The sequence below is a fragment of the Pseudophryne corroboree genome, chromosome 2 (assembly GCF_028390025.1).
Source record: "Pseudophryne corroboree isolate aPseCor3 chromosome 2, aPseCor3.hap2, whole genome shotgun sequence".
Lineage (NCBI taxonomy): Eukaryota > Metazoa > Chordata > Amphibia > Anura > Myobatrachidae > Pseudophryne > Pseudophryne corroboree.
The window spans coordinates 196,475,634-196,496,106 of NC_086445.1; the positions used below are offsets into that span (position 1 = coordinate 196,475,634).

Genomic DNA, 20,473 nt, shown 5'->3' on the forward strand with positions numbered 1-20,473 from the left:
TTCTTCTTTGCGTCATGTGCTGTTTGGGGAGTGTTTTTTGGAAGGGCCATCCTGCGTGACACTGCAGTGCCACTCCTAGATGGGCCAGGTGTTTGTGTCGGCCACTAGGGTCGCTTAGCTTACTCACACAGCTACCTCATTGCGCCTCTTTTTTTTCTTCTTTGCGTCATGTGCTGTTTGGGGAGTATTTTTTGGAAGGGCCATCCTGCGTGACACTGCAGTGCCACTCCTAGATGGGCCAGGTGTTTGTGTCGGCCACTTGGGTCGCTTAGCTTAGCCATCCAGCGACCTCGGTGCAAATTTTAGGACTAAAAATAATATTGTGAGGTGTGAGGTGTTCAGAATAGACTGAAAATGAGTAGAAATTATGGTTATTGAGGTTAATAATACTTTGGGATCAAAATGACCCCCAAATTCTATGATTTAAGCTGTTTTTTAGGGTTTTTTGAAAAAAACACCCGAATCCAAAACACACCCGAATCCGAAAAAAAATAATTCGGTGAGGTTTTGCCAAAACGCGTTCGAACCCAAAACACGGCCGCGGAACCGAACCCAAAACCAAAACACAAAACCCGAAAAATTTCCGGTGCACATCTCTAGTAAATACATCAAGTGCATGCATGATAATGTGCCATATTAATAGCACCAATGCACTGTAAAAAAATATACCATAGTCCTTTGCAGTATAAGGTAACATATGTATAATGTATAGTTCAAGTGGACAATCTGGAATCTGATCCCTACAGGAGGGAGTGAACCCCCAGGTAGTGAGGCCAACCAGGGGATCCACATGTATCCCTGTGGGCCAGTCTAACCCTACATACGAGATTACATATATAGGCTGAGACACGCCCCGAACATGACAACTAATCAATTTCTGCAGTGTCAGTGACAGTAGTGGCTTCGTCAGTGCCCATAGATCCTGCACATGGAGTAACATCAGGCAATGACAGGCAGTCATAGAAAATATCTGAACAGTTCCCATGAGATTTCATTTGGTAAAATTTGTATGGGAATTTAGCTGGAGATGTAGCAAACCTTCAGCTTGTACCTATCAGTTTATGGAATTTACTTGCTAAATCTAGCTAGAACCTGATTGGTTACTATTGGCAACTTCTCCGCTTGTCACCTATCCACTCTTTAGAAGGTTTGATACTTTTCCCCCCTTACATTCAGAGGCCGCTGTAAATATAATAGATTCATTGGTCGGTCTAACAAAGATCACCAATAGTAAAGATGTTATTGCTATAATAAAGAATATTCTGCTGCCACATTTTACATTTACAACTTTGTTGGACCATCTGAGCGATACCCAGCTCGGTGATATTTGCTTGGCAGCGGTAAAGCTGATTGTACTGCTTTGCCAGGCAAGTGTAAAGGCAAATGCGCACAAGTGACCCATGCTTGGGAATCCAGCGCCTTAACCAAAAATTAAAATATAGGGAAAATATAAAAATCAGCAAAGATACAGTAATAATAATCATTTTCATATAACCCAAAATGTATAAAAATAGTTTTAGCTAATTAAATAAAGCATTTTTTTCTGCAGCCACAACCTGCTGTTATTTTTAATTATTTTAATTTCAACTGCCTGTCCACCCTGTCCTTTCCTCCTACCACTGCTCCACGTACCGCTCAAGACTCTTCAATCTGTCCTTCTCATCCAGCTCCTTTTCTTCAATCATGCTTTTGAATAAAAAAAACTCTATTGACCCTGATTCTCCAACAACTGTCTTATCTCTTCCGTCTCTTTGTCTCCAAGATCCTTTAGATGTCAGCAGCTACCTTACCACTTTCCTCTCCTCCCACTTACTAGACACACTCCAGTGTGGTTTCCACCTAGTTCACTAACTATTTTACTAGAAAATCCAAAGGTTAGTTTTCTCAGTATATATGACCACTTATAATACCACTCTGATGATGCTTCTGTGAAACATGTAAATTATTTCCTCTGGTTTCTGTTTTGTCCTTATTTAATGCAATCTCATGCATAGATAAAACTATAACTCATGAGTCCACGTAGATGAGTTACCCAATTTATTTTAGTAATGATAGCTGTCATTTTTCCTGTATATAGATCCTTTAAAAAGAGAATGTTGATTGCACTGGGCAGCAACACTGGGTTTTGCACCCAGAATAGTCCTTTGACTCCCCCCCCCCCCCTTTCCCCCCCACTTCCCCACACACAGGGTTTTCACCTGCTCCTAAAATTCTTGCTGCCCTGCCTCAGATCACTGGTTCCTCTGTGCTTCTCTTTTTTTCCCATTGTGTTCTTCTTGCCTTATTTATTCTGTCTTTTGCCTGGTGGTGGGTTCTTCACTATCAGAACTGTTAGGAGAAAGCTTCAAGCGGTCTGCCAGACACATCCTCAGGGATACTTCAGCTCCCCGATGTGCCAGACACAAGTGCCGCAAGGACAGTAGCCATGTCACTCCCTTTGTTCTTGTGCCCTGAGCAGCAGGAACCAATTGCTCTCACTATGGCCCTGAAAATGTCCCTGCCCAGAACCTATTCTAAAGGATTGTACGATATAAACAAACCGCTACAAGCTGGCACTGGAAACGTGATCTAAATAACAGAATACAAAACTATTACAGCGAGTAATTTAAACATGTAAATTGATAATGGGAAAAACACACAGAGGCAACAAGAGAATACAGATTTTTGCAAATTAATCTTGAAGTTTTCTTATAGGGTAATGTGACATCAAAGTAATCAAAGTTGATTTATTTCTCCAGAACTTAGTTGACAAAATAAAGACTAATTATAAATTTGGCATCTGTTATATTTTATTTTGATTATCTTCCCAAGCCTCCACTGAGGTCATCATTTGACCTTAAATTCCTTAAGCATAATCTGGAGCTTTGCAACGTTGTGAAGATAAACCAACATTTTCCTCTAGATTACAGAACCAAATATTCAATTGTTATGTTCTGGACTCAGCCTTTCTGGCAGCAAAATCATGCGGATTGTGTCTGCGTTGCCTGCATCGTGTGGTACCATGCTGAGAGCTGCCTGGTGATGCGTTGCACTGAGAGAGATCTTGACGTGACTAAGAGATAGCAGACACGAGACATGTCTTGTCAGGGGTAGAGTTTGAAGGAATACTAAACAGCATGTCTTGCCTTATGCAGAGTTTCTTTTCAGGAAAGTTTCCTTGTGGAAGATGTGTACAGGTACTGTAGCGTATTCAGAAATTTATGGGGCGAGTATTAAGTAATAACTGACACCACATATCAACAAGGTATCTTGTGGAGATGAGTGAAGTCACTTGTGGCATATGGTAGCAACTGCTGTAGGAATCAATGGATCTGTATAGCATATCAAAGCCACGTAGTGACAGAGCTGTAGTAAACCGCAGCGTGACATATGTTATTTGTACATATCAAAGTCAAAAACCAGCAACACATTGTTCTATGGGAATCTTGGTAGGGACTATTTTACCAACTGTTCTGTCTTCTAGCTCCATATTTTTATAGTATAGGATATTTATTAGATAATAGTAAATAAGAAAAATATGTTTCCCCTATTTAGTAGCAGAAATAGCAACAGTAGTAATAGTAGTAATAATAATAATAATAATAATAATAATAATAATATTAATAAAATTATTCATTATTATAATAATGATGATAATAGTGCCAAAAAAAAGACTTAAGGCTGCTTACTGTAACTGCTTATGACCAAGTAATATGTCAGACCTCTCATTTGTATACATTGGTAAGTAATTGATAAGCCTTTCCACAATTACAATGTACTTCTGCTAATAAGAACGCTAATTTTAACAGAGACACTTTGTTAGCTTTGGCTGGCATTTGAATTTGGATGTTCTCCTTGTGTTTTTGTGGGTTTCCTCTGGGGCTCCCATTTTTCTTCCACAGCCTAAGAAATATACACGTAGGTTAATTGGCTTCTGAGTATGTTGACCCTAGTGTAAACAGTATATGTACTCAGAGAACAAAAACCTAAATTAGCAGTAACCAATAAGTAAGTAATTCCTTTTTGGGGCACTCTTAAAAATGATCAGATAAAATTAGGGATGGGACATCGAAAGGAAACATAGGTTAAACAATGTTTTTTAACATTGGTTGCAAAACACAAAACATTGTTTAGTCCTAAAACATTGGTTTTGTAAGACTGATGTTACTCAATGTTAACCAATGTTTCTATTTTTTTTTAAAATAAACTTGCTTGCCCTCCAAGACAGTGAGTAGTATCCATCTACAGTTAAAGAAGCATGGAAACCAAGAATCTCGGCGGCACAACAGTGGCAGAAAAGGCTTGGATTGGTTTGCAGAGCACCAGACTGACATGCCACATCTCACGTGGCCCTCCAATTCGCCAGATCTGGGACTGTGGACTGTTTGGTTGGGTCCGGCATTGTACTGTTGGAGCAGCTCCTGATGCATTTGGAACTGATTGGTGGTTGCTAGCCACCCTAAATGCCTGCAGTCCCAATTTGTCATGAACGACTTTCGGCACTGTTCCATGGCTGAGCTTCTTTGTGTCCATGCTTCTTTCACTGCAGATGGATACTACTCACTGTCCTTAAGGGCACACCAACAAACGCCGCCACCTCCTCCAGGCTATGACTATGCTCTCTCTCCACCTACCACTACCCCCCCCCCCCCCCCCCACACACACACACACATTAAGTGAAGCCAGTGCTAGTGTTTTTGGCACCCCCCTGCATACTGTAACTTAGTGCCCTACTTCTACTCCTCTTCACTTCAGCAGCAGTGACAGCATGACATCACATACACTGTGCCAAAAAAGGAAGCCACTGGGACCTGAGGAGGGAATGAATGCCGTCCAACAGATACAGTGAGTACCAGGAGGAGTGAGCTGTAGATGGAGGAGGAGCATGGAGCCAAAAGGACCCGAGGAAGGGGAGGTGGCTGCAGATCATCAGTAACACTAGCACCGCCTGCATCGTCTATTGATATAGGTGATGGGGCAGTTTTTCAGTTGGAATTACTGTGCAGGGCAATGGAAGTGATGGAACTAGTTCCCGCTACCATTACAGGTGGTGGAACTCAGTTCCACCTTGTTCCCTCCCACTTTAACCCCTGCTCTCGGCCAAAAACAATGGATCCCTTTTGCCACTCAGTCACATCAAGTGTACGACCCATGGTTCCACCTGAAATAGACAATATTTCAACAAATTCGCATTGTATCCTCAGACATACACAATGATCATCCAATAGTTTTAGTGTCACCATCTACAAGCATGTTCATGTACCGTGATTTTCCACATTCCATTTTATTTTGTCTGGTGTGTTTATATTACACAAACAGACCTGGATTAACAATGGGGAAGGCGGAGCTATAGCTCCATTAATATAGGCCCACAAAATTTCAGTGGTTTACGTATGGAGGTACGGGCCAATATGCAGTACCACATTAAATACCGCCCCGGCCGCCCAGATACCTGCTGCCCAACAAGCCCCCCTGGACCCCGGAGGGCCGTGTGCACCGCACGCACTGCACCCATTACGTATCGTCACTGGGTATGATGCTGTTGATATGTTAAAAGCAAGGGGTATAGAGAGTAAGGTAAATCAGGGGTCCCCCACCCCACCATGTGCATCCGAAAAGAGGGAGTGACCAGTGGCGTAACTACTGCCCCCGCAGCCCTCGCGGTGGCTTAGGGGCACCGCCACTGATTTAGCGCAGATTGACATGCGGACGAGCGTCCGCATGTCAATCTGCTGTCTCCTCTCCCTCCTTCCCTCCGCTGCTGTAAGGAGGGACACAGAAGGCACAGCGCGCGCCTCTCCTGTGTCCCTCCTGCGTCTCCGGCGGGTCTAATAAATGAAGTGCCGTTCGTGAGCTCTGATTGGCTCACGAACCGGCACTTCCTTTAACAGACCCACCGGAGACGCAGGAGGGACACAGGAGAGGCGCGCGCTGTGCCCTCCGTGTCCCTCCGATCGGGGGAGTGCGGGGGGGGATTTAACTGGCACTGGAGGAGCATATTCGGCACAGGGGGAGGGGGAGCACTTCGGGGGGCATATGTGGCACTGAGGGGGCATATGTGGCACTGGGGGGTATATGTGTACCTGGCACATGGGGGTGGGGGGGGCTATATATGTCACTGGGGGCATGTGAGTACCTTGCACTGTGGGGGAATATCTGGCACTGGGGGCATATGTGGCACTGGGGGGGGGTATATGTGTACCTGGCACATGGGGGGGGCTATATTTGGCACTGGGGGCATGTGAGTACCTGGCACTGTGGGGGAATATCTGGCACTGGGGGCATATGTGGCACTGGGGGGTATATGTGTACCTGGCGCATGGGGGGGCTATATTTGGCACTGGAGACATGTGAGTACCTGGCACTGTGAGGGAATATCTGGCACTGGGGTATATGTGGCACTGGGAGCACAGCCCTAGCAACAAGCACAACCCCCTAGCAATGAGCATGACACCCAGTGCATGAAACCCCTGGCAACGAGCATGACACCCAGTGCATGAAACCCCTGGCAACGAGCATGACACCCTGAGCATAAAAACCCCTGGCACCGTGCATGGAACCAAGAGCATGAAACCCCTGGCAACGAGCGGGTAATTTAAAAGTAATTAGAAGCCTTACTGTAGGACTTAATGTGTAATGGGCATTACGGTGTGTGGCATAATGTATCACGGACATTGCGGTGTGTGTCATAATGTGTCACAGGCATTACGGTGTGTGGCATACTATATCACGGGCATTGTGGTATGTGGTATAATGTCTCAGGGGCATTGCAGTGTGGCTTAATGTATAACGGGCATTGCAGTGTGTGGCATAGGGTATAACGGGCATTGCGGTATGTGTCACAGGCATTACGGTGTATGGTATACTATATCACGGGCATTGTGATATGTGGTATAATGTCTCAGGGTCATTGCAGTGTGTGGCATAATGTATCACGGACATTGCGGTGTGTGTCATAATGTGTCAGGCATTACGGTGTGTTGTATACTATATCACGGGCATTGTGGTATGTGGTATAATGTCTCAGGGTCATTGTGGTGTGTGTCATAATGTGTCACAGACATTGTATGTGCTATAATGTATCAGGGGCATTGCAGTGTGTAGCATAATGTATAACGGGCATTGCGATTCCTGTCATAATGTGTCACAGGCATTATGGTGTGTGGCATAATGTGTCGGGGGCATTACGGTGTGTGCATATTGTGTCATGTGCATTATTGTGTGTGGCATAATGTCTAAGGGCCATTGCAGTATGTGGCATAATGTATACTGGGCATTACTATAAGGAGGAAAAATGACAAATAATGTAAGGGGCATGAATCAGGATTATTTTTCTTTCCTGTGGTGGCTAACGTCTGGGCGTGCAGGTTGCAAAACTGGGGTATTAGGTAGTCTTTTCCTGCAATGCCACGCCCCTTTATGTGAAGCCACGCCCATTTCGAAGCCACACACACTTTTTTGTCCCTTTACTAGTGCCAATTATGGGGGATGGGGGATGAGGGATGGGGGGGCGCCGAAGAATTTTTTGGCTTGGGGGAGAAAAATTTCTAGTTACGCCACTGGGAGTGACCTAATATAAAGGGGTGGGGCTTCAAAGGGAATCCCAATTAAATCACTCTTATGGCATGTCCAGCATCTCTGAAGAAGCTGGGCTGCCCTCGGAGACTAGTGCCTGCAGTGTCAGTTCCTCCTCTGTGACAGGGTGCAAGTGCTGCAGTAGAATGTCACATTGCCGCATGCGGCTCACTGCGGAGGAGCCCGCACCCCCATAGTAATGTCACTCGGTTAAAGACAACCCAGAAATACAGTGCATTGTGACTACAGCTTAGTGCAAGATGTCTGCAAACCAGAATGAAGGCCTTTGAAGCTTATCAACTCAGCTAGATGCTGGAAGTATTTCTTTCTCTATTGCTTGCCACTTCATAAGCACACACATGTGGGGGAGAGGGGTCGGACAAACACACACACACACACACACACACACACACACACACACACACACACACACACACACACACACACACACCGGGGTCACACACCTGACAGGTCTCACACACACTCACACATACCTACACACATTGCTGCTGCAGAATACCAGCCACCGGAATCCGGAGGAAGAAGATAGAAATCACCAGCTCATTTTCTCTCTTTTAATTGAATAGGAAAAACCCAGCGCAGTGGGATTTTTAAAATATTCATGCTCAATTAAACATGCCCCATATCAGAGCTACATGAAGTAAACCCTTACATACAAGAGTTTAAATTTGTCCCTGAGTTTGTTACTTTCTCAAATGCCGTACAAAATGATGTGAGATTAGTGGGCGGAGTCACATTTGTTTTCTCAGGAGTCTTAAGACAGATGCTGCCAGTGATTACAAGAGCTACCAGAGCGTATGAAGTTAATTCATATGTGAAGCGCCCAAGTACAATGGGCAGCATGTACTAAAGGGAAAATGTGGTAAAACCCCCGTTTTCGGGGGTTTTACCGCATTTTCATATGTACTAACCCCCGGCCACTGGGCTTTCGCCGCCTTGGATGGCAATACCGTATAGAAGCCTATGGGCTTCTTACCACCTCCGCCCCGAGCCGCTCACGATGACTTTCCCCCCGGCATACCTGTGTGCAGTAAGGTGCTGCCTCCGTGATGCTGGTGCAGCCCCCCTCATCCTTCTCCCCCGCAGCACAGCCATTTGTCCTTCCGGCTGCAGGTGGGAGGAGGAGGAGGAGCCCGGGGACTCCCTGCACACGTCACCTCCCGGGGCTGGGAGGTGACGGAATCCACAGAGACACCCGCAATCCTTCTCACAGGTATCACGGGGGTCTATGACTCACCGCATGTCGCCCGCCCACTCACACAGTGCTCTGCTGCTCCATGCTGCCTGGTGAGGTGAGGTCACGGCGCTCCTCAATGATATTTAGTTATTAAAGCGTGACAAATTATTATGGGTGCTGGGGCCGGGTGTGGAATTGCTAAGGGGGGAGCTGGTGTGTGGAATTACTAAGGGGGGACCTGGTGTGTGGAATTACCTTGGGGGGGGGGGGGGGGGGCAGGTGTGTGGAATTACTAGGGGGGGGGGCAGGTGTGTGGAATTTCTAACGGGGAGCTTCTGGTGTGTGGAATTACTAAGGGGAGTGCTGGTGTGTGGAATTACTAAGGGGGGAGCTGCTGGTGTGTGGAATTACTAAGGGGGAGCTGCTGGTGTGTGAAATTACTAAGGGGGGAGCTGGTGTGTGGAATTACTAAAGGGGGGAGCTGGTGTGTGGAATTACTATAAGGGGGGAGCTGGTCTGTGGAATTACTAAGGGGGGAGCTGGTGTGTGGAATTACTAAGGGGGGCGCTGGTGTGTATAATTACTAAGGGGGGAGCTGCTGGTGTGTGGAATTACTAAGGGGGGAGCTTGTGTGTGGAATTACTAAAGGGGGGAGCTGGTGGGTGGAATTACTAAGTGGGGAGCTGGTGTGTGGAATTACTAAGGGGGGGGGGCTGGTGTGTGGAATTACTAAGGGGGGAGCTGGTGTGTGGAATTACTAAGTGGAGTGCTGGTGTGTGGAATTACTAAGGGGGGAGCTGCTGGTGTGTGGAATTACTAAGGGGGGAGCTTGTGTGTGGAATTACTAAAGGGGGGAGCTGGTGTGTGGAATTACTAAGTAGGGAGCTGGTGTGTGGAATTACTAAGTGGGGAGCTGGTGTGTGGAATTACTAAGTGGGGAGCTGGTGTGTGGAATTACTAAGGGGGGGGGGCAGGTGTGTGGAAATATGAGGGGCAGATATTTGATTAAAAAAACTGATGGCCTTGGCAATTTTTAAATCTTGTTTAGTGTGCCACGAGTTTAAAAAGGTTGAAAATCACTGAGCTAGTGTAATAATAATAATAATAATAATAATAATAATAATAATAATAATAATAATAATATCCAAATGTAAGTATACATTATACAAGGGTACATTTTATGTTGTCAGCAGAGCAATAACCTACCAGTATATTTTAGAATGCGGAAGGAAACAGAAGCACCTTGGTTGAATACATAAACCTCACACTGATAGGGCTTTGGTTGGAATTAAACCCCTGTCCCCATCTGTGTGGTGGAGCAATGCTAGCCACAGTGCAACTGTGCTGGCTTCTTGCTCTGCCTTTATATGAACATTATTTTAATTCTCTTCATAATTATCCCAGTATTAGCCCTTAAGGATAGATGTAGTTGCAACTTGCTAGTACATTTCAGTTTGTGTCAACATTAGCAGGACACTACATGAAGGCATGGTACAGTATCTTTCTGATTTTGCCTTTGCTTCTAAAGAGATGAGGTGGTTGCTCTTTAATGTGTCCTACTGAAGCCAGCTTTTTCCTCAGAACTTGTGTGACTCATTTCTGCATGACTATTTTCTTCCTCACTAACCTCAGCAAGACTACTGTAGATGACGGTCAAGATGCCGCCGGCCGGAATCCCGGCGGTCGAAATACAGACCCCGGAATCCCGACCGCCACAATCCCGACATATTCTCCCTCCGTGGGTGTCCACGACACCCATAGAGGGAGAATATAATAGTGTGCCGAGCGTAGCGAGGCACCGTGCCCGCAAGGGGCTGCGTTCCGCTCGCCACCCCTGTCGGGATTGTGTGGTCGGGATTCCGGCGTCGGTATTTCGACCGACGGGATTCCGGCCGGCGGCATTTAGTACTGATCCCGACTGCTATAATGACGGTGCACAGTACCAATGCAGTAGCTGCATCCTTTTTGATAATGAATGCTTAAATTTAGTCTACAAACCATGATTTAGACTTCAATTTTCCTGCATTATTTTCCTATTATCATTGTTTGTTTGTTTTTTTAAGAAAAAAATTACCGGTCCCCAGATAAAAAATGGCTGTACTCAAACAAAGCTCCAAGTTCTTGAAATATTTATAGTAGCTTCCAAACTCAGGACAAATCTTCAAGTGCCTATTTTATTAATTTCTGATATTGTACAATATATCGACAAGGGTGTGATACAGTAAACCATATCAAATCATATAAAACAGTTATACAGGTTGAGTATCCCTTATCCAAAATGCTTGGGACCAGAGGTATTTTGGATATCGGATTTTTCCGTATTTTGGAATAATTGCATACCATAATGAGATATCATGGTGATGTTACCTATATCTAAGCACAGAATGTGTTTATGTTACATATACACCTTATACACACAGCCTTAAGGTAATTTTAGCCAATATTTTTTATAACTTTGTGCATTAAACAAAGTGTGTGTACATTCACACAATTCATTTATGTTTCATATACACCTTATACACACAGCCTGAAGGACATTTAATACAATATTTTTAATAACTTTGTGTATAAAACAAAGTTTGTGTACATTGAGCCATCAAAAAACAAAGGTTTCACTATCTCACTCTCACTCAAAAAGGTCCGTATTTCGGAATATTCCGTATTTCGGAATATTTGGATATGGGATACTCAACCTGTACTTCTTATACATATGTCAGTCACTTTATATGTTTTATCCTTCCCCCTCTGTTAAAATTTTGGAAATCTTTGTCTACATTTCCTATTAAAGCATACCAATAAATATATACGTTTCTAATTTATAACCTCTGCAGTGAAGCCCAGCAACATCACATCTCTTTCTCTGAATTATTTACTGTAACCTGCCACACCGTCATTCACCACTTTATAGTGTACATGCAGTATCCATAGAGAAAAGGTCCTCTTCAGTCCATGTAGACATTACTGGAATATTTGCAGAAACCCCCACATAGATGATGCAATTCTACCTTTTACAAGGTTCTGCGCAAATGACAGTTCACTGACAGTCATTGCCATAGGGATGCATTGGATGGCCTGATTAGACATAGTAGGGCTCTTCTGATGTGGTTTAGATCCCGCCACTTAGTAAATCTGGTGATATCATTCCTTTAATTAGGGGAAATGTAAACCTTAATTTCTGTTCTTAAGGGGGATATGTACAAAGCCTTGAAAAGTGATAAATTTAATGGTGATTAAGTACCAGCCAATCAGCTCCTAACTGTCATGTCATAGGCTGTATTTGAAAAATAACAGTTAGGAGCTGGTTGGCTGGTACTTTATCACCATGAAATTTACCACTTTTCAAGGCTTAGTACATCTCCCCCATAGCATGGTTTCTTTTCTTTATCATTTTGCTGCTGTTTAGAATTTAGTAAAATGATGCAATCATGCTGGGATTTCAAAATTTAGTAAATTCACCCCCTAAGCAGCATATTCAGTCAGCGACTAATTACCATCCCAAGCCTATTCAATTAGTGGGGATTAACCCACCTGCTAATTCCCGAGGGTGTACTTTTCCTTGCATGTTCAGGAACTGTGAGGTAAAGTCTGTAAGAAAAAGGCACCACCGGGAGTTAAATCGCAGGGAAAACTATTGATTTCGCGGAATCAGGGACTTTCTGCGTATTCATTCACATTTTTTGGTGTGAGGAAAAGGCTGTTCTATTGAATAGCTTTTCCACGCATGTCACAGTAATATGGCTAATTGAATATGCCCATGTGTCCATTCTCCATCCTTTACTTTGAAGTTGGAAAGCCATGCAGCAATATACAATACAGTATAATCTAATACTCACATCTACAAATCTTGATGATGTAAACACACCATTAATCCTTGATTCGTCTCTCAAGTTTTATTCTGAGGCATTTTATTTAATAAAGGGGAATATATGGGTAATGGTATAAATTCTTACTGAATTTGTCATCCAAAGGAAATTCAGACATTTATACATTGAGAAACGTCATATAAAATAAGTGTCCTAGTTTTTTGCTTCAGGAGACTGGGAACCCTATTTACAGTTTTATGTAAAGCGGAATAGTTTGGCCACATATGGGTCTGTAGTTCCTTTCATTTAAAACGACCTTTTAAAATAATGTAACAATATATTATTACATCATTCAGAGCAGAGATAAAGCCTTCTCTGGAAAAGCCCTTTTATTTTCCACTGCTTTGCCCTTTTGGCTATTATTCTACATTATCGTTGTGCTAGCAACTTAAAACACAGTCATATGAAATTAATGGGTAATTGAACGTGCGCTGACAATTAATAATAACGTACTAATTTTCCTCTAGGCAGGAGGAAAAAAAATCATGCAGCACATTAAGACTGACCAGTTTCCCTTAGTCTGATGTTATTCCAGCCTATTACATGTTTGAGCAAAGACAATAGCACGGTATGATTTTTCCATCCCCAGCTTTCTACAGCAATTACCGCTGTGTAATTATTACGGCCTCCTGGGGCAATACCTATTTTTCAGTTTGTGTTTTATTTATTTGTTTTCAACTTTGGAATTATTGTTATCGTTTAATCAAATGGACTGCCAGGTGACGCATACAATGTAATGTCTGCAATATTATATGGCAATAACAAGGTGGCTTTAATCTTGTAGGTGACTCTTAGTATTTTTGAGTTGGCGACCTCAGCTGGCATCCCCTGTGAAGTTGACCCCAGTTTGGTGGTGGCTCTGTCAAACATGAAAACAGGTATAAATTGATAAACCTTGAAAATAATAAATTCTAATCATGTTCCATATTATTTGTACAATTTATAATATAGATTGTTTAAAAGAAATAAACACAACCTTTAAATTACTTTTGATTCTAAGCAGTTTATTGTTTACTAAATTGATTATTTTGGATTCAGTTTGTTCCCCTTTAAGGCAAATTTAGGATGATAAATAATGAAATGAAGGTACTTTAGTGTGCTCAGATTGGGCTGAATACATGGGGATGAAATAGCGTTTTAAAAGGATGAGTGGCAAGAGAAGGAAATCTGGCATAATACTGATGTAAGCCAATGGTTGTAAACAGTTAGTCTCTAAGCATTATATAGTGTACATCCCTTAAGAGGTTTACCTTTAATCCTGTTGACAAGATGTAAGTAGAGCCTCCAAGATAAATGCCGGGACACAGTGTGATGGTGTTAGGGGCCACACCATGTAAGGGAGTGGCTGTTCTGCATTGTAATTTCCAGGCACCTTTGCAGCACTTCAGTGATGAAAGGAATAAGGTCATGACATGTTGAGTTTGGGATTTACTGTAAATTCCACTTTATGCTACTTCATGGTAATTACAGTATCAAACAAAGAGAAGTAATTGGCATGTGATGATGTAACCAATTAGTAATGAATAATGAGTGATAGGCCAGTAATGAATGTACTGTTTAGGTTAATACTAAGAAGTGGATGACAGCATTCACAGTGGGGCCAGGAGCAAGTGTGAAACCTCTAAAAAAAACATTGTACAGTACAAGTGAACAACTGACGTTAGATGAAAGTGAGCACCATGAAAGATGTATAGTTGAAAGAAGGTTGGAGAAGTCAAGAAACAAATAATATTATTTAGAGAAGCAAAAGAAAAATTTTACTTGCTAGCTGTAAAGGGTGAAGGCTTGATACAGATATATTAAATAACTGTATATACTGGCTGTGAGCGAATATCACAAACTGATATTACAGCCTTTATTGGTCAGCTGGGCCTATATTGGCCTGAATTTGATGATGATGCCTGACTATAATCGCACTTATTATTAAATCCTTTTGCAGATGACCACTGTCAATCTATGTACGTATACTAATAGACCCCGATCATGCTGGAAAGTTTAAGGGACTGAACAGTAGGGTTTTGTCCTGTCATCTAGTGTTTACACCAAGCAGTAGGATTGTTCTGTGCATGATAACCTTACAATTAATGCACGTCATCTTTTGGGAAAAAAAAGGTCATCCTTCCCAAATAACTGAAAACACTGGAAGACCCACTGGAATTACATGTAATGCTACTTTAGTAAAACATATTGCATTGCCAGGGGTGCAGAGAGGGGGGGGGGGGGGGGGGGGGAGGAGGGGGAGGACAGGTATAAGGTGTATGCCTGCCAAACAAGTGCAGCCACATCACCAATTTGGTGTGGCTATGCCTCCTCCAGAGTCACCCTGCCACAAACACTTAGTGGCATCGCAGGGTCTACAAAGGGGTCTGTTCTGCACAATGTGCATTGCTAAACCCCCACATGCCTCATCGCACCCCCTTTTAATACTACAGCCCAATTTTTTCCATGGCGACCCTGTGCATAGCAACAAGTTTGCTTTCCATAGTATGAGATTCAAATTCCATTTAGTAGATTTCTTTAAAATAGATGTCACATTGAGAGAACTGTGAAACACATCCAGATTAATGACAGGTATGCAGCACATGCACACTGTACTTTGTGATTGAAATTGCTAAACTCAAGCTCTGGCTTAAATGAATCAATATATGACAGCATCTGTGGTCTGAGCAGAGGTCACCTGGCTGAACAGCAGGAACTGATAGTTACTTCTACTCAGACCATAGACGCAGCACTGTCTATTAAAATAAATAAATTAGTAAAACTAATGAGCACAGATTATATAGTGTATATGGTAGACATGGGACAGTGGGCATCCTCCACATGGGAGTAGCCGGCATGAGGCTAGTACAGAAATCTGTATGGTACAGATGTGTCCTTATACACCTAGCAACTATACACCATACGGCATGAGACTCCCGGCATGACTGAGCCACTCCCAGAGATGCAGCGCGCTGTCCTTTACATTTTGCTACTTATTCTTATTAGTGACTAAGAGGCACATTTTGACCAAGAAAGACGCTTGACGCTGAAGTTGCCCAGTACACTACACAGCTGTAGGCTTGGAAATAGTAGACAGAAGGCTGAGCACACCCTAGAATGTACTGTCTATGTAGACTGGGACCAGTGGTACAGAAATGTGTATGGTAGAAGTGGGTGTAATGGGGATGACACTGAGTACAATGATGTCCAGATTTAGGAGTTCTCTCCCCAGTGTTACATATGTCTCCATTCCTTCACAGAAAGCTCATCCCTGGAGGAAGAATACAAGGTGGCCTGTTTGCTGCAGGTGTTTCTGGCAGTCTGTCTACCACTGCTGGCCTCTGATCCCATGTGCTTTTACAATATTGAAAATGATGGTAAGACTACTGGGTAACTGGAATGGGTGCGAGAAGCCGGAGGTGCGGGAGTTTGTGTGAGAATGCTCATATTTTTAAAGCGCTAATTATTTACAAGGCAAAACAAACCTGGTTTTGCCTTGTAAGTGATTGCTGGTTTAAAAATATGGGCATTATCACATAAGCTCCCACACCTCTGACTTCTCACATCCTATTATATTTAAACCTGCATATTAATATAAGATGCATGAATTGTGTTTCCAGAAGGTTGTTTTTTTTTGTGTTGTAATGTATGTGACATTGTTGATAGGGGTGAGGTATGCGTGACCGGCGGTCAGGAGAATTGGCGGCAGCGGAATCCCGGCGGGTGGTGACGAGTGCAGGGATTGCTGCGCTCTCCACGCTGCGGGCTCCGTGGCGACCTACGGTCGCCATGGTTCTATTTCTACTCTATGGGTGTCGTGGACACCAATGAGTGGGAATAGTCCCCGTTGGTCGTCATGCCGACCGTCAGGATTGTGAGGGGGCGGGATATAGGGGGAGGTTATGTGACCGTCTGTGTCCTGAACGCCAGTCACATAACCAACTACATCCCATTGAGGGGTGTGATTTGGCTATAAGTGTGAGGTGAATCTGGCATAGTAGAGTGCGTGGTTTTAATTTGGGGTACAGTACAGAGTACCATGAGGTACACATGGTACTCTGAAGTGCAGCATAGGAAGATAGTGTTTTTACTATTCTCCCACCTCCCATTCTTCGTCATCACACAGGTCTAATCACAGATCAAACATTTGGGTTTATTACAGTAAATTCTTGTTGTTTTTTTCACCTAGCATGACACAATTTTCTTCCTTTTTCAAACACGAAGCAGAGCTATGACACAAATGCAAGGGCAAGTGTAGTCAGTACATTCCTGCTATGGACCGACACAAGGGAGAGTGCCAACCATACTGCACTAGAACTAAGATAATGACCTTGTTTGGTCCATTAGTATTATTATTGTGCATTACATTAATTTTGTTACCAAGAGACGATATCACAGTGTGTGTGATTAGCATAAAACAAGAACTGCATGGTGAGGAACAAGATGATGCACAGACAGGTTCGGTTGCAGCAAGACAAAGACTATAGCAAGGCTGACCACGTGCATTTCTATCCTATCATTTCTAAGCTTTGTTTTTCTTTTATAGTTTTTGTTTATCTTTTTATAACAGATTTTCAGTTATATAACAATTATGAAGACATGACAGAACAATATGGCTCCATAATCACGAGAGATCACAATACTATAGAGAGCTACAATTAAGAGCTAAGAAAAAATTAGATTACAAGTAAATCATGGGGGATAGACAGATATCAGTTGCACAAAGCATACTTTGTAGTCATGCATCAAGTATCAGGTGCATTCATTATGTAAATACAGAGAAACAAGCAAAAACAAAGTAATATTAGTAACACAACAGAATATTACAATGTAGAGTCTTACAAAATAAAACAGAAAGAAAAGAAAAAACAGGGGGTGGGGGTGGGGTTAAGGGGGAGGGGGGGGGGAGGTGTCTGCCCAGCTGCTGTAGCTTGAAAGCCATATTATCAGTACAAGTATCGCTGTCTAGAAGTAGCGTCTGTACAAAAGGGCCACATGTGCCTGCACGTATTCATAGCATGTTGGGTTCAGCGATTCCTAGTACCTACCCCCTTGGAAACATTAACATTTGATATAACTGTCTATATAGGACCCAGACAGTTGAGTCAGACTTTAATTATGTCCTGCTGAACTCAAGGGTCCAAGTATTCGATATACTGTATGCACCCCATTTAGTGTACAATTTGTCTACTCTTTTCTCTATATAATAAAAGTAAGAATAATATTATTTATATAGCGCTTTTTTCTAGCAGGACTCAAAGTCGCTTTACATGCATCGAAAACAGGTCCAGGGTCTGCGTTGTAGGACGCAAACTTACTGGACTTCAGTTTCCAGATCCAATGGCCACCCTGAGTAAGCTTTAGTTTCAAGAGGGGTTAATGTAACATATGTATAATCAATGTATAATTAAAGTGCACAGGAGAAGGTGGACCCACATCCAGTGGGGCCCACTGGGGTTTTTTCTTGTACCCCTGTGACACAGTCAGACTCTGGGTGTAGGTGAAACATAAACCCAATGATCACTTTAATAAATGCCAATAGCTTGGTCCAGAAACCTGCTGTTTCCCTACATTCTCAGATACAGTGATGGAAACTTGCCATTTTGCATTTTTTTTCCGGCAGCATCCCGTTTTGTTAGGGATAAAATGCTTCTGTAGTGAGGAAGAAATAAATGCTATATACAATACTGTGCAAACGTTTTAGGCATGTGTGGAAAAAGCTGCAAAGAAAGAAAGCTTTCACAAATAGAAGTGTTAATAATGTATTTTTATCAATTAACAAAATGCAAAATGAATGAACAGAAGAGAAATCTAACTCAAATCAATATTTGGTGTGACCACCCTTTGCCTTCAAAACAGCATCAATTATTCTAAGTACACTTGCACAAAGTCATGGATTTCATAGGCTTATAGCAGGTGTATGATTAACCAATTATACCAAACACAGTCTTTAACTGAAACAGAAACATCTGTGTAGGAGGTTTAAAACTGGGACAGTCAAACTCTGCTACAAAAGGGAGGTTGTGAAGACAGTTTCATGTCACTGGTTGTACACCATGGCAAGACTGAGCACAGCAACAAGACACAAGGTACTTATACTGCATCAGCAAGGTCTCTACCAGGCAAAGATTTCAAAGCAGACTAGGGTTTCAAGATGTGCTGTTCAAGCTCTTTAGAAGAAGTACAAACGGACAACGTTGAGGACCATAGACGCAGTGGTTGGACAAGGAAACTTAGTGTATCAGATAAAAGATGCATCATGCTTGCTTCCCTTCGAAATCGGAAGATGTCCAGCAGTGCCATCAGCACAGATTTAGCAGTGGGATCCAGGTACACCCATCTACTATTCGAGGAGTCTGGCCAGAAGTGGTCTTCATGGAAGAATTACAGCCAAAAAGCCTTACATTCAATGTGGAAACAAGGCCAAGCGGCTCAACTATGCACAAAAACATAGGAACTGGGGTGCAGAAAAATGACAAAAAATGGTCACCCAAGGCCTGGAGAGCGGTACAATATAAGTATCTGCAGGCAAAAGCAAATGGATTTGGGGATTTGGTCAGGATTAATGGTGTCCCCAATGCCGAGAAATACAGGTAGGTACTTATCCATCATGCAATAATATCAGGGAGGTGTCTCATTGGCTCCAAATTTATTCTGCAGCAGGACAACAAACTCAAATGTACAGCCAATGTCATGAAGAGCTATCTTCAGTATAAAGAAGAACGAGGAGTCCTGGAAGTGATGATATGGCCCCCACAGAGCCCTGATCTCAATATAATCAAGACTGAAGAGACAGAAGGATTTAAGCAAGCCTATATCCACAGAAGATCTGTGGTTAGTTCTCTAACTCCAAGATGTTTGGAATAACCTCCCTGCTGAGTTCTTTCAAAAACTGTGTGCAAGTGTACCTAGAAGAATTTATGCTGTTTTGAAGGCAAAGGGTGGTCACACCAAATATTGATTTGATTTAGATTTATCTTCTGTTCATTCACTTTGCATATTTTTTATTGATTTTAAAAAACTATTAACACTTCTATTTTTGAAAGCATTCTTACTTTGCAGCATTTTTTCCACACCTGCCTAAAACTGTTGCACAGTACTCAACCAAACAAAGATGAGTGTTACCTCAATTGCGCACTGCTAAACAATGACAGAAATACAATGTAGATGTTATATGTAACCACAAATAATGTTTTTAGGTAAAGAGGGGTTGTTAATACCCAACCGGATCTCCACTCAGTCCGTAAAAAGGGTTCTTTTTATGTTGTCTCCTGGTGATATTCTTTAGATCTCCATATGTTTCAACGAGAATATGAAAAGGAAACCACAAAGAAAAAGGAGTTCAGTTCCTCTTGTGCTCAGATTATTGAACAATGGGAGTATCACTGCAGAAATTCTATTCCTTTTCCCATATGGGGGGTGGTTGTTCAGTGGGTACTCCTATGGGTTCACCACCGTGTAGGGTGTAAAGTGTGTGCTTACACTTTTCATACATGAAATACGTGGATATAAAACTCGTAAAGGTTTCTTTATGTTTGTGTAACTAGGGTTTCGTCTTGTTCCACCACCAGAAAAAGGTACATTGGATGCTCACATGTGTGCTTACTTGAAAATAGTAATCTCTAAACACGTAGCAGTATCTTTTCTGGTCTGTTCCTTAATGGTGACTCAAACTTCCCTCCGAATTGTTGGAATTGAAATACAGAATGAAAGAGTGTGTTAATTCTGTGTATTAAATAATCTCCTCCTGTGCCCAAATTATTATTATTATTATTATCCTTTATTTATATGGCGCCACAAGGGTTCCGCAGCGCCCAATTACAGAGTACATAAACAAATAATCAAGCAGGAAAACAGCAACTTACAGTTGACGACAATA

At 42.6% G+C, this 20,473-nt stretch overlaps 1 protein-coding gene across 1 annotated transcript in view; it reads left to right on the plus strand.

Moving 5' to 3' along the window:
- The window catches only part of NCKAP1L (NCK associated protein 1 like), a 616,762-nt gene that overhangs the window by 380,035 nt on the left and 216,254 nt on the right, over positions 1-20,473 (plus strand). The window contains exons 27-28 of the mRNA XM_063952202.1: positions 13,400-13,493; positions 15,855-15,971. Of these exons, the coding sequence (XP_063808272.1) occupies positions 13,400-13,493; positions 15,855-15,971 (211 nt within the window). The remainder of the gene's footprint in view (positions 1-13,399; positions 13,494-15,854; positions 15,972-20,473) is intronic.